Source organism: Branchiostoma floridae, chromosome 3 (assembly GCF_000003815.2).
Source record: "Branchiostoma floridae strain S238N-H82 chromosome 3, Bfl_VNyyK, whole genome shotgun sequence".
Lineage (NCBI taxonomy): Eukaryota > Metazoa > Chordata > Leptocardii > Amphioxiformes > Branchiostomatidae > Branchiostoma > Branchiostoma floridae.
This window is the reverse complement of record NC_049981.1, coordinates 11,320,888-11,334,014: the sequence shown is the minus strand read 5'-3', so window position 1 is coordinate 11,334,014 and position 13,127 is coordinate 11,320,888. Positions and strand designations below refer to the sequence as shown.

General features: G+C 42.0%; 1 protein-coding gene across 1 annotated transcript; it reads right to left on the bottom strand.

Moving 5' to 3' along the window:
• Window positions 1-879: 879 nt before the first annotated feature.
• LOC118411680 (thyrotropin-releasing hormone-degrading ectoenzyme-like) lies at window positions 880-12,863 on the bottom strand. Its single transcript, XM_035814158.1, has 20 exons — window positions 11,972-12,863; window positions 9,559-9,699; window positions 9,225-9,363; window positions 8,487-8,613; window positions 7,899-8,053; window positions 7,468-7,581; window positions 6,850-6,984; window positions 6,351-6,413; window positions 6,121-6,186; window positions 5,617-5,795; window positions 5,395-5,504; window positions 4,916-5,049; window positions 4,570-4,625; window positions 4,297-4,455; window positions 3,582-3,641; window positions 3,110-3,211; window positions 2,867-2,950; window positions 2,219-2,356; window positions 1,864-1,933; window positions 880-1,382 (listed from the first exon to the last, which is right to left on the bottom strand). Exons 1-20 carry the CDS (start codon window positions 12,508-12,510, stop codon window positions 1,218-1,220), a joined length of 2,736 nt encoding a protein of 911 aa, XP_035670051.1. The 5' UTR covers window positions 12,511-12,863; the 3' UTR covers window positions 880-1,217.
• Between the last annotated feature and the right edge of the window lie 264 nt (window positions 12,864-13,127).

Sequence of the window (13,127 nt, the reverse complement as noted above, 5' to 3'; positions counted from 1 at the left end):
CAGCCCAGTATGGTGTAATGTAAGACATGTGCTAGTTAATGTCACACAGCTCATCTCATGGAGTTGAGCCATGTTCCTATAGCCTAGTATCCACCAGTCTTAGGCTCGGTCAACCCTATCCAAGAACTGATTGCAAAGACGGGTTCTTGGCTAAGACCAACGGAGTTCAATGGATGCCAGGCTAGTGTTCCTGATGGTGATTCACCACGTCAGGTTATCAAGGCAAGTCAGACGACATTACGTGTAAAAAAAAGCTCATAGCTGCTGCTCAAAAAGGAAAGGCGAAACTTTTGCTGTAGACGTGCACAAAACATAGTACTGCACGTGCCAATGCCGATAGTACTTTTTTATAACCAATTACCCCAGAACACGTGCTCACAACATATAATACTACACATGCCATTGAAATAGTACTTGTCATAACCAATACGTATTACGTTAGAACACGCGTTTCACAAAATAATACTACACATGTCACTGGAATAGTACTTGTCATAACCAATACGGATTACGTTAGAACACGTGCACATAACATAATACTACACATGTCACTGAAATAGTACTTGTCATAACCAATACGTATTACGTTAGAACACGCGTTTCACAACATAATACTACACATATGTCACTGAAATAGCACTTGTCATAACCAATACTTTATTGCGCCAGAACACGTGCACACAACACAGTACTACACATGCCACTGAAATAGTACTTGTCATAACCAATACTTAATTGCGCCAGAACACGTGGACACAACATAATACTACACATGCCACTGGAATAAAGCACTTTTTCATGATCAATACTGAGTTTCGTCAGACAAAGACGCCTGGGTACCCATAGCTCAACAAGCAACAAAGCACACAAAAGTCGCAGTAAAAATATTCATCTTTTATCTATGAAATTAGTCAGGCGATCTGTCAAATCGCTTGGTGGTATAACAGAATGAGAATGAACTTGTTGACGTATTTTTGCTATACGTAAAAAGTACGGCTTGTCAGACAAGCCGCTGTAAGGAAGACTGGATGCTGTAGCCCGATCAAGAATTCACGCATTCGTATTCCGGAAGGGACGTAAAACGGGGGTCCCGTGTTCTAGGAGGTGCCTCGAGCACGTAAATTGGGTACCTGCTGGTTGCAAATATTACACCAGACGTAAGTATGAGTATAGATAACCCTATCCCCTCCCGTGTCTCTCCCTTGCCAGCCAGCCCCTCACGGCGTCCTCGTTCCCCTCCCGTACCGCTCCCGTGCCAGCCAGTCCCTCACAGCGTCCTCGTTACGCTCTCTCCACAGGACGTGCTGGCGGATCCGCTCCAGCGCCGCCGTGACGTCAGAACGAGACGCCATGTTGGGATGGCTGGTCAAGAAGTCTTCAAACTGTGGAAATTAATCAGTCCACGTGAGCTTGATCTCTTTATTTTTTGTCTAACCTTTAGGTAGAATATCTCTACAGAAGATAGAAGCTTGGTGGCTACTCAGGAGAATTGTGATCATCCTACTTTGACCCCCTACTATGATCTATTGATTTAAACATAACTGACATGCGGCCAGAATGAAAACTGTCTGTTGCCACAGTGTTAGAGGTGACTGGCTTCCATAGTGACAGAGAATACTGAGTTCCTATTGGATGTATTGTTGTAATGATTAAGAATCCTGAGCTCCTATTGGATGTACATGTATTGCTATAGTGATTAAGTATTCTGAGATCCTCTTGGTGACTCTTGACTTGGAGATGGCGACAAGCTTTTGGGGAGGAGGCCCCAACAGCAACTTGAGCAAGAGACTGTCAGTAAAACAGGCTAGTTTGTCGCCAGGTTAACTATGTCTATTTGTTAAACATCGTCACAGGAAATCTTACCTGTCTCAAGTCCTTGTGTGTGGTGAATTCCTCCGTCAGCTTGTTGATGAGTCCAGAAGGAACTGTGGAGCTTCATAAGACAGATATAAAATGGGGGTTGTGAATGTCGCTGAAGATAGACAACGATTTACACACATTAAGCAATCAAAGCAATGAAATTTCATTTATTTTCTTTCGCACGAAATTGGGATATCCTCATTGGACTGGCCAACTGATGATGCAAATTAGGCTAGAAAATTGCGTCAACTTTGCAAATTTGCGCCAATTTTCCCTTGCGTCCAGTGACATACCCGCTTCTAGAATACAGGAGGACTGATCGAGAATTCCATGAGTCCAATTGTCTGTTTACACTTACCCCTCTATCATGTAGTCCCAGTTATTTCGAAGAAAGTCAAAAACTAGTTTCTTCTCTTCTTTAGAGTCAACTAAGGTCATTAACTTATTCAGCAAGTCTTCCTTCGTGAATAGTCCAGAATCCACCAGGATCCTGGTCCTGAAACTCACACAGAAGTGATTATAGATAGTTACTTACTACCTTCGCAAAAAAAGGTTATGTTTTTGTTTGTATGTATGTATGTATGTATGTATGTATGTATGTATGTATGTGTGTGTGTGTGTGCGTGTGTGTGTGTGTGTGTGTGTGTATGTGTAACAATGTATGTATGTACATTTATGTATGTTTGTACGTTTGTGTATGGACTGCATAACGTTTTTATGGTATGTATTGATGTTTGGTATGTGGGTAAGACATTGTAATGGTTAGACTTTGTGCCTCATAGCAGCTTGTTATGGTACTACAGCGGAACGTTCGAAAGTTTTATATCTAGCTTCTGGAGATGCAATGGTTGTGATTTTTAGTGGTTGATAGCTCTTGTTTTTGTACTCTGCAGGCACAACCAGCTGCAAGGAGCTATACGACAAGTGCACTGGAAAAGAGCTATTCACTAAAACATGTCAGAAAATGTGTCAGTCGATAAACTGCAGTGAATTCATATCACCTCACCGGTTCAAGATGGCGGCCACTAGCCCTGACCCAGTGCGGTTGCTGCCATATTGCAGAATGATTGCTTTCATGCTTGGTTCCACGCTGTAAAAATACGAGGAGAAGTTTACTCTTTTAATAACTAGTAGGGACATAAACAGTAGTTGGAATTATGGAAATGATAACACTCCGTTCCACACAGCAAACCGTCCATTCAAAGCAACAAAATCAGTAGTATTTTCCAGCCTAGAACTTAGGCCCTACCTGCCGCCATTGTCGAGAGCCTCTTTTCTTCCCCTTGCTACTTGGAGACATTCTGGGTATCCATACTGACATGCCATTGACAGCACTGTCAACCTGTTCAACCTGAGAGGTGAGAAAAAAGCTAAGATTCAATTTCGCCGTGAAATAAAGTTTTATGAATTCTTGGAGAAAAATATTTTATATACATAATTACAATGCATGCTCTAATCTATTAGGATACATGTCTTTCTTTGGGCCCTTACTTTTGGCCATGTGTAATAATTCACTTCCTGCCAGCCTGTCAGACGGTTACAACGAACAAACTTGGACCCGAGCCAGTGGAAACATACTTGAACACACAGCGAAGCTACACATTCGTTTTCACGTAATGGAGGGCAGTATTTTCGAACAGATGCACGCTATTTCATTCCGTCTCTTGTGGAAGTTTTCCTTGACCACGTCCTATAGGAAAACAGTCTAGATTACCACCTACTGTGTGGTGTGCTCTCCGCTGTGTTCCCATCCTAGCTCATGGTAGACAGGAGCCAGCAGGCTTTGTACGTAAAACTGAAAATCATGTCAAGATCATCACCAAAGAGAAAAAAACGCCACTCACGAACTGAGCAGCTACCCGTTATAAAGTAAACATTACACGTTTAAAAAGTATGAAAAGATAATTTAAAAAAATGTCCTTGCTGTCCTTGCCTCGTGTGTGCTACGTTGAGTGGCGTCGAATGTCTTGCAGACGCTAGATAAAGAGGTTACGGGTTTGATTCCTGGCATAATTTCCAGATGGCACTGGAAAAGACACTTTGCATGTCTTTCCTTACTGCACCCATGAGTAAAAATGGGTTCCATACTTTTGATGGGAGGTAAAAGACAGTGAGAGGAGAGGGTTGGACTCCACCTTCCAATACGTATACCGTGGCTTAGATACACTGCACTCACAAGGGCCGTGACACTACTTCATCATTTATCCATCTTTTTACATGTATATATTATTGCGCAACAATTGCACAAAGTACAAAGTATGGCATCAAGTAACAAATTACTACAGTATACATAACTATAAGGTTAATCTACTTAATACAAGAGTGCATAGTATGGTATGAAGATGGCCTTTTACAATCATTACAATCAGAGATTTCTAGCGTCTAGGCATTCTTTGATATATTTTCCTATGACTATGGATATCATGCAGGGTTTACGAACCACACACCTTCAGATCCGAACTGCTATTTGTATCAGCCAGCATCATGTGCAAGTACCCAAAGACCCTTTCTGCAGCCAGCCACGGAAGGTACTCACGCTCTCGCTTCAGATATCGCGAGAGGTTGAGTGCGACAGCAGGTGCGAGATCACCCGACCTGAAAAATACTCAACACAAGGCTATAATGTTTTTTTGTAACTTTCAACAAAACCCATAGACGTATATAAAACCAATGGTCGTTCCAGAATCTAATACTGGAGTCAGTACATACCGGACGAGGTTAAAAGCATCGTCTATGAGCCCTGCTCTGCTCTGTGAAGGAATATTCTAGAAAAAACGGGCACAAAAACATTGGTCAGAAATTGGCGAGATACTGTAACGTAAGAAAATATCTCTTTATCTACGAAAATTAGTTAGGCTTTGCCTGGTTTTTAACAACATTTAAAGCATTTTTGAAGGGGGGGGGGATATTTTCTGCCAGCCAAACCTCTGGCCAAAAATGGCAAACAAAAAAGCTCGAAGAAAGACTTTCAAAGACGCCCAAACAAGCCATACCCTTATCCTCTGATTGAAGAGTGCATTCTATCCTGTAACTGATAATGATTCACATTATTGACCTGAAAATTGTCGGAGTTTAAATCCTCCGCCATCAGCCTCCAGTTAGTGACGTCATAGTTGACTCTGTAGTAGCCTGTCTGATTGGTATTTGCCAGCAACCACGAACTGGCATCAATGGAGGAACGAAAGTCTTCTGCACGGTAAAAAGGAAGCAATGATTGTTGTTTAATGTAAAAAGAAATGGTGCATCGGATAACAAGGACTTTGTACACACACAACCAAGTGCTTTATTCAAGCCGATGTTACGGCGATCGTCTGTTTTCTTTCCTCAGGGCAATACTGACTGGTTCTATCTCGTACTGCAGCTAGGTGTCGCTGCTAACAGATGCGGCCCCAGACGTGCTGCAGACCAATGCGGCATTAACACTTATGCATCTTTATTTTCATCTGCAATGCAAAAAAATGCCACGCTATATTTATTAACAAAATGTCCGCAGGTTTATGCCATAGGCAAATGTTAATGATTATAGAAATGTACCTTCTCTTTTCTTCAGCCAGAGTACGTCACGGCTCGACATAGCCCCGTTGTCACGTGACACATTCCCGCTATCACGTGACATAAAAGCCAGCGGCACTTGCCATACGTTACTGCAATGAAAATAACTTAAATGAGATCTTGGGAAAGCCAAATAATATTAAGATTTGGCGAGATATAGAACTGGCGAGATATTTTTCTGGCAAAAAAATGAAGATTACGCACTTGCGCAGACTTTCTTGAACGTTTGCTTCCGGGTCATACAGGAAGTGACGTTGGCTGACCGTGACACTGCCGTTGCTGTAGTTCCTGATGACCGTGACCACAGGGAAGCCCATCTGTAACGTCCAGGTGTCCATCACGTCTTTCACTTGCACGTCGGTACGGCCGTCCTCCTGGGCTGCCTATACGGCAGTCAAACGGTCGGTCACATGAACTGAACGGAAGTGTGACGTCAACAGCCGGACAAAGGCGCCTGGTAGTCGGTATCGGCCCCCGTCTCGATTGAGGGATGATTGATGTGCTCTCACACTGCCGTTCAGGTCAACTCATATAGACTTCATGTTATAATTTCAGAAGACTGTATAAAACCTCAACAATGTTTAATGACCGTCACACATTAACTTTCATATGCGTTCAGCTTGAATGTTGCAAAAAAAGTTGGCTTTATTTTATTCGAGCAACAACTGGAATCGTCAGTAGTAAAATTTTCCTCAGTAAGACATTTACCTCAGTAAGACACTCCCAAAGGTCGTCCTGTGCAGCGTTGGCGTATTTGTACTTTTGAAGATACTTCTAGAGTAGAGATCAGGAAGGAAATGAATTAACCATGCCAGTCATCATACAAAATTTGAAGAAAAAAATATCCCAAAAACATTGCACAAACATTTATCTGACAAAAATTTTATTAGGATTTCCACACAAACTCGCTGTTACAATTTTCCCGATGCGTTCCTTACCACAATCCCTTTGGTGAATGTTCCGTCTAGTACGGTGTTCAGCATCCGCATCAGCGAAGCGCCCTGTTGGAAGAGTCGTATCCGCAAAATAAATCTGTTAATAAGGTCTAATTATACAATATAGCTTAAAGAGTCCTTAAAGAGTGATTTTATCAACACAAATGCTATTTCGTACGCGTTCGCAGTAGCACGATTAATATTTACACTTTCGACTCAACACAAGTTATAAATACCTCCATGAAACCTTTTTACCATCGGAGATAGGGGAGGGGGCGGTACCGACTTTGAGGCACCTTTGACCCATAAGCCCAGTCACGTGCGTGTTCCTGAGGTAACGTGATCAAAGTCATTGGATCAGCCATCCTGAAGAAGGCCCAACTACTATCTTTCTATTATATGTTTCATTTGCAGTTTCATTCTTTGGGATCAAAATGTTTATCTTTAAAATGCATCCATTGCCATCTGATGCCTGTTATTCCTGCAATATTAAAAGTATTGCCTTTTTGTAGGAGAGTTGATCATACACCCGTCCCACGTCATCTTGCCCGGTGACGGTCAGCTGAAGAGGATGCGACAAGTTGGACGAATCCACTAGGAGGATCTGGTGGAGGGACTGCACGAAGTACCGCTCTTTCTAGGATAAAAAAAAGTGTGATGCAGCATTTTAATGCCCAATTCTTCAAACTTGATGTTAAGCATCCCTTTGTAACAGTGGTGTTTAAGTACTGCCTATCGTCCTTGCCCAGGGGCACTAGTGCTTTTGTAGTCGGGATGTTGTTTCTTTCTGTTCTACTCGCCCCTCTGGTTGTTTCACCTTTGTGGTAGGTCTGGGTCAGAAATCGTGATGTGAAAGTACAGCACATCATCTAATCACGCCTCCTAGCGGATCCGTTTTTCTTGAAGGTCTTTGATATTCTGGCCAGTTACAGAAAGTTTGTGTTACACACTCTAGGAGTTTGTTAAAACTTGCTACAACAGTGCTGTTTCAAAATCAGGTGAACTCCAATGTCAGAGTATCTATCAAAATTATCAACTAATTTATCACAAGAATGTAAATAAAGAATAATTTGCATACATGTGACGACTCAAATCATGACCAACGTTTACAGCAACCCACCACCATCCATGTCGGCTCTGCGGCGTCCACTCCTCTGACTGCGGCCCAAGTCGCCAGCCCTTCCTTCAGCCACACCCCATCCCACCACACGGGCGTCACCAGGTTCCCGAACCACTACACGCGTAAACGCAGACCACAACCAATCATTGCTATCATTTAAAAACTTGAGTAAGTAGTATAGTACGAGGTATCTGTTTCTTCTTCGGGTGATGGCTTGATAAAAATGTCAAGATTTGCTATTGCCATCATTATGTGCTATCATTCATATCTGTATAAGCTAATGATGATGGAAAGCCACTCCTTCTGGAGAATAGAGATTCTAATATAGGCTAATATAGCTAAAATAGCTACATTCAGCGACATATGCAAATACTTGTAAATTAAGCAATCATAAAGTAGCAAACGGGAAACAATGCACCAAAAAAGATCACCATGTGTGCCAGCTCATGAGCGATCATGGATGCCACTGCTTCTTTCTTCCACACAGGCGAGAGTTGTGGTGCGTAGAGCAGCCTGTTCTCGTGAGAAACTACGAGACCCCAGTTCTCCATGGCGGGGACGCCCATCTGCGGAACGGCAACGATGTCTGGACACCGAGAGAGAGACAGAAAATGTACAAAGGTATGAAGTTATATGAGACCAGACCGATTTTATTGCATGGATGATATCTTTTGTGCACCCCAAAAGTGATGCGAGCGTGTGACGAAAAAAAAACAAAGTTGTACAAAAATGTTGCCTTAATTATGGAATCTATAGCTAGCTAAGTGATCAGGAAGGTTTAAAATACACAAAACATAGCATGGTATACAAAACAATAACTTCTTTATTTTTGAGAAGGAGCAAGTTTATATATCTCCTGGATATATGCCATGGTCGTGATGTTTGGGTGGTAGAGCCTCTTGGAAGATAGTGTCCTGTAGGTTTTGGGGTCCCCTAGCTGTATATATTTTTGGTATTACAGAAGTCAATTTTGATTCAATCTTTGTTGTCTTTATGTACCGAGGTGTGGAAAAACATACCTAGTTTTGGCAGCGGATAAGGAATCTTGAAGGTGTTCTCGTAATACACCAGGACCCGTCTGGCGACGCTTAATGCATAGTCTACCTCTCCGCCAGTCACAGCATTCCGTTGGGCCCATACCCTGAGCTGTTAGGGATTTACAGTTGTTACAACAATATGCGTGTGTTAATGGTACACATCCTCTCCAGAACACATACGCAGTAGCAACTTCGTGAAGTACCCCTGGATAACGTTAAAGGGTTCATAGATACGACACACACTTAAATTGTTTTGCTGTTGTTATGATTACATATCAGCATATGTAGCCTGTTATTTGAGTCGTTCAAGTAAATTTTGAAAAACAAAACCTATTCTCCAACCTAATAATTTGACATACATGGATTTTCGAGTGAATCAGAGTTCTTAAGTCTTCTTACCCAATCTCTGTGCTACATACGTGATTTTTGACGGTGGGCGGTGTCAACAATATTTGACCCATTTCTGACGTCACACATGCAGAATGTCACATGTTCACAGCGATTGAGTCAGTCATCTGAAGCGAGTGAGTCGAAAATCACATTGATTCCAAATTCTGTGATGGAGGACATTTTATTTCTTCATGAATAATAATCACATATAGCTATGACATTGATAGAAGATCATATATAGAAGATACAAGACGGACCATTGATGGTCATTAATATAAGTCAAACTGACCTTACAATATATGATATCAAAAGTTTGATGTTGTTGTTTACCGTGACGTTACCATGGACACCAGTGACGCCCTCTTTGAAACTGAAGTCAGAAATGACGAAAGCGAGAAGATAGGTGGACATGCGCACTGTGGTGTAGTAGTGGTCTGCCACCCAGCCTCCAGATCTTACTTCTGATTGGCTAGTAAAAAAACATTGAAGAAACAAAGATGAACAAGATAAATAGCTTATTACTCCGCCAAACCAACATTGTTTCATCCCACATGGAAGATTACTTTTGATAGACGCTTTACTGTATAACGTTTTTTTAATTGCTTTGCGTACTATCAATTTATAACCGTTTCCGTATGTACATAGCGACAGTAGACCAACTCACCGAATTTGCATATTAGAGAGTGACGAGTGCTCTGATTGGTGGACAAGAGTGACGTCAAACGTTGCTTTCATGGCGGGTTCGTCAAAACAAGGGAAGGCTTTCCGGGCATCCATGGGGGCAAACTGGGAGACGGCTAGATACCTGAAATGTACAACATACCACAGGGTCTAGTCTCATTCTTCGCACGATCGACGTACGATCGCGCACGCAAGAAGATCATTCTTGGACTAATCTTGGATCTGTCGTACAAAATTAAGCAGTCTTGCTTCCAAACGGCTGTCTTAGATCTTTATCTTTAGTTGGCGATGGGTTCTGTCACAGCCTGCTTGAAAATCTTATGACGTGAAAATCGTACGACATGTTGTGCTTGGAAAATAACTACAGATGAATGATGATTTTGTAATAGGTCTTGTGACTGACAAAGCGTACTACGTGATGTTATGAGACAGAATTTGTCAAGAACAGAGGCTGAAAAAAACTGACTTTGTTTGAAGAGAAGTGTGAACGTGCGAGACCACCACAAGATAAATCACCAACACAACACAACAAATTCGTTTTGGCGAGATGACCTATATGCAAACGCTTCAGAAATGACTTCGTATAGACGTGGCACAGGAAGTTGTGAAACCATCCCTTAACTACATATCACCAAGTCCATCCACGTCAAGTGCTTCATCACAGTTGTAATGACGTTTTACACAAACACCGCATCCTGCGGTATAAGGCAGAGACAGCTCCTAAGCACCCAAGCTTCGCGAACAATGGTGTGAACGGATGCCAGGAGACAACGGACACAGTATCCCAATATAGCATTCAAAGCTCAGCTCAGCTCAGAAAAGAACAAGAAATAGCCATGCCCTCAACTACCAGAGTTAAGATGTACGATTGGTCGTGTTCAAAAATCGAATTTGCCTACAACTTTTGTGGAGTAGAACTCGTTACCACCAAGTACACGTAACTGGTATCCTCATTAGATAAGCTTGAAACAACGCTTATAGCTTGACGTGATTGTATAGCGGATTTGTAGATATAGATATATACTGATACACAAGGGCTTTTATACCGACTATACACCGATACATATACATAAAAGGAAAGAAAACAAATTACGTATTGCTGTAAAAAAAAATGGTGTGTTTTACCCCGAAGGGCGGTTATACCGGCTATATACACAGATACATATACATAATGGAAAATACATTCGCTGTCTCTTCTCATTGTCTTTCTGGATTTGAAAATAGTACACTTACCAAAAAAACAACTTCAGTTGGAAAAAAAAGATCTAACGTTATGCTCTGTAGGGAGGTCACTTTTCCTTCAACGCAATAAACGAGAAAATGAGAAAATTATGAGAAACAGTAAATACTGGATAAATCAAGAGTTAAGACTGTTGTAGCCTTTACTATTGAATCTTTTTTTCTTTGCGTGTCGCTTTGATCAACATTCTAGAAAAGATTGTAACGATGCATGTCTTATTATGTATTTCTTGAGCTAATAAATCGAGAGATATATTTGTAGTCTGAGATCGCGTGGCTTAATATATACATCGATCCCAAATCGGCAGCGCTTTGGGCTCAGGCCCAAGAGATCCTGGGTTCGAAACCTGCCATGGGAAAACTTATACGTGACACAACTTTTCTCACTTCCACTCAGGTGAAAAAATGAGTACCTAGCTTCGGCTTCGGCCAGGGCAGTCCCTTGGATAAGACGTTAAATGGAGGTTTGGGGAGAGCCACATCTCGTTTACGAACCCACCACATCTTCCGAAAAAGAGTAGGGGCATGCCCCGGTGTGCGATTATGCATATCCTTCCGTCTAGAGTTGTTGATTCACTACAAATCACCCGGACTCCAGGAAGATTAGTGATATATCCGTCACTAATTGAGATCCGTATCAAGCCAAACCAAACCGAACCAGTCTTATCCTTATCGTGCGTAAACAGGGGCGAGTCTTAACCGGAAAGAAGGTACGATTTGTCTTAAGTAGTACATTATCCGTCTTAAGAAGTTCACTTGGGTCTTCGGAAAGAGCGCTGTGAAGCACGACAGACATGCTTCCGTAGGGACCGTCCAGAATTAACAATATACCTTAAGATCATCATTTCATCTCAGCAAAAACAATTGCATTGGAAGTGTATAAAAGAAATATCGTCTATCAAATATCCTCAGAAAACCTCCTATATTTGCTATAGTTTTTACATGCATAGTCTTTTTTTTTTCAAATATAGTAAACCTTTTTCGTCATGGCTTTCAACTGCATGTAACGTTAGTGCCTTGATTTATTTTGGCCGTAGCGCAACAAATGGATACTTTAACAAAGAAGGCCAGGGTTTCAAGAATTATGAGCTTTTGTTCGTGGTTTCAACACAAGAAAATAGTTAGAGGTAGAACTTAAAGAACGTTTTCGTACGTACCTTCTAGTGGAGTTAGCCGTGTAGTAACTACGGTAGAATCCTCTCATGTCTTCAAGAAGTTGTCCTTGGAATTTTATCCCAATCACGTATCTCTGACCGGTTTCCAACGACGTCTTGGACTTCAAGACCAAGAATTCGTTCTTGGGATAAAGGAACCAGTCCTCAAGGGTCAGACTGCCTCCCCTGAATGTCTTTAAGAATACCGAGTCCGCCGTGATGTTCAACAGGTTGGCATGGAGAACAATATATCTCGTGGGTTCTAAACAATAGAGGGTGATCTCTACCGCTCCCGTAAACACGGAGGCTTCCAAGTCCGGCTTCAGCTCCAGACGGTAATGTTGAGGAACGAGCGACTTTGGCAAGCGTGCACGGTGCCACGGAGGGTCTTCTACCGAGGAGTCGCCTAGGATCTTGCGATGCACCAAGCTCGCCACGATCACAGATATGAGAATAATGACTAGCGCAAGAACTGCGACGTACGCTACCTTTTTCCTTGTACTTCGAGCATTGGTGTCCGACTTGTTGGTGTGCATCTCCATCGTAGCGTTGTCTGGGCGGAATATGGTCCTCAAGCGTCTGACGTCAGAGAGTCATCGAAGATCTCAAGGGGCAAAGTTCACTCAAATTGTTAGAAATTACATGGCGATGAGGGGTCAAGTTTGGTAGGAATACTGGGTTACCCAACGGTGCTTTTGAATTCTATTTGGTTACCGTTGCAGCACATTTTTTTAGAAAGATCCAATGAGCTAGATGGGTACTTGAAAATGAACTTCATTCGTGAGAAGTCCAGTCAGAACTGCTTTTTTTATGGTAAGGAGCAAGCATTTTAAATTTCAGCCTCTGTGGCCTTATTTGGTTAGGGGCGTGGCTCTTTGAGATAATCAAGCACACCGGTGTTGAAATAACTACTAAAAGTGATAGTATGGGTACTGTGGACATGACAGAGTATGGGTATTATAATATGGGTATTTTGGAGATGACAGAGTACAAAGAACTGCATTTTTATGTTTAAGCGGAAGCATTTTAAATTTCAGCCTCTCGTGCCACTGTAGCCTTTATATTATTAGGGGGTGTGGCTCTTAAAGATAACTAAGCATAACTTCTGGAAATAATAGTATTTGTACTGTGGAGATGACGGAGTACAAAAAATCCAGTC

What these genes read in the sequence shown, in the direction of transcription:
- LOC118411680 (XM_035814158.1), bottom strand. Translation starts at nt 12,510, where the DNA reads ATGGAGATGCACACCAACAAGTCGGACACCAATGCTCGAAGTACAAGG. An exon ending in CAGAGCCGACATGGATGGTG is followed by an intron (nt 6,985 to 7,467) that starts GTGGGTTGCTGT and finishes TTTTTATCCTAG; the next exon opens with AAAGAGCGGTACTTCGTGCA. An exon ending in CATTCACCAAAGGGATTGTG is followed by an intron (nt 6,187 to 6,350) that starts GTAAGGAACGCA and finishes TCTCTACTCTAG; the next exon opens with AAGTATCTTCAAAAGTACAA.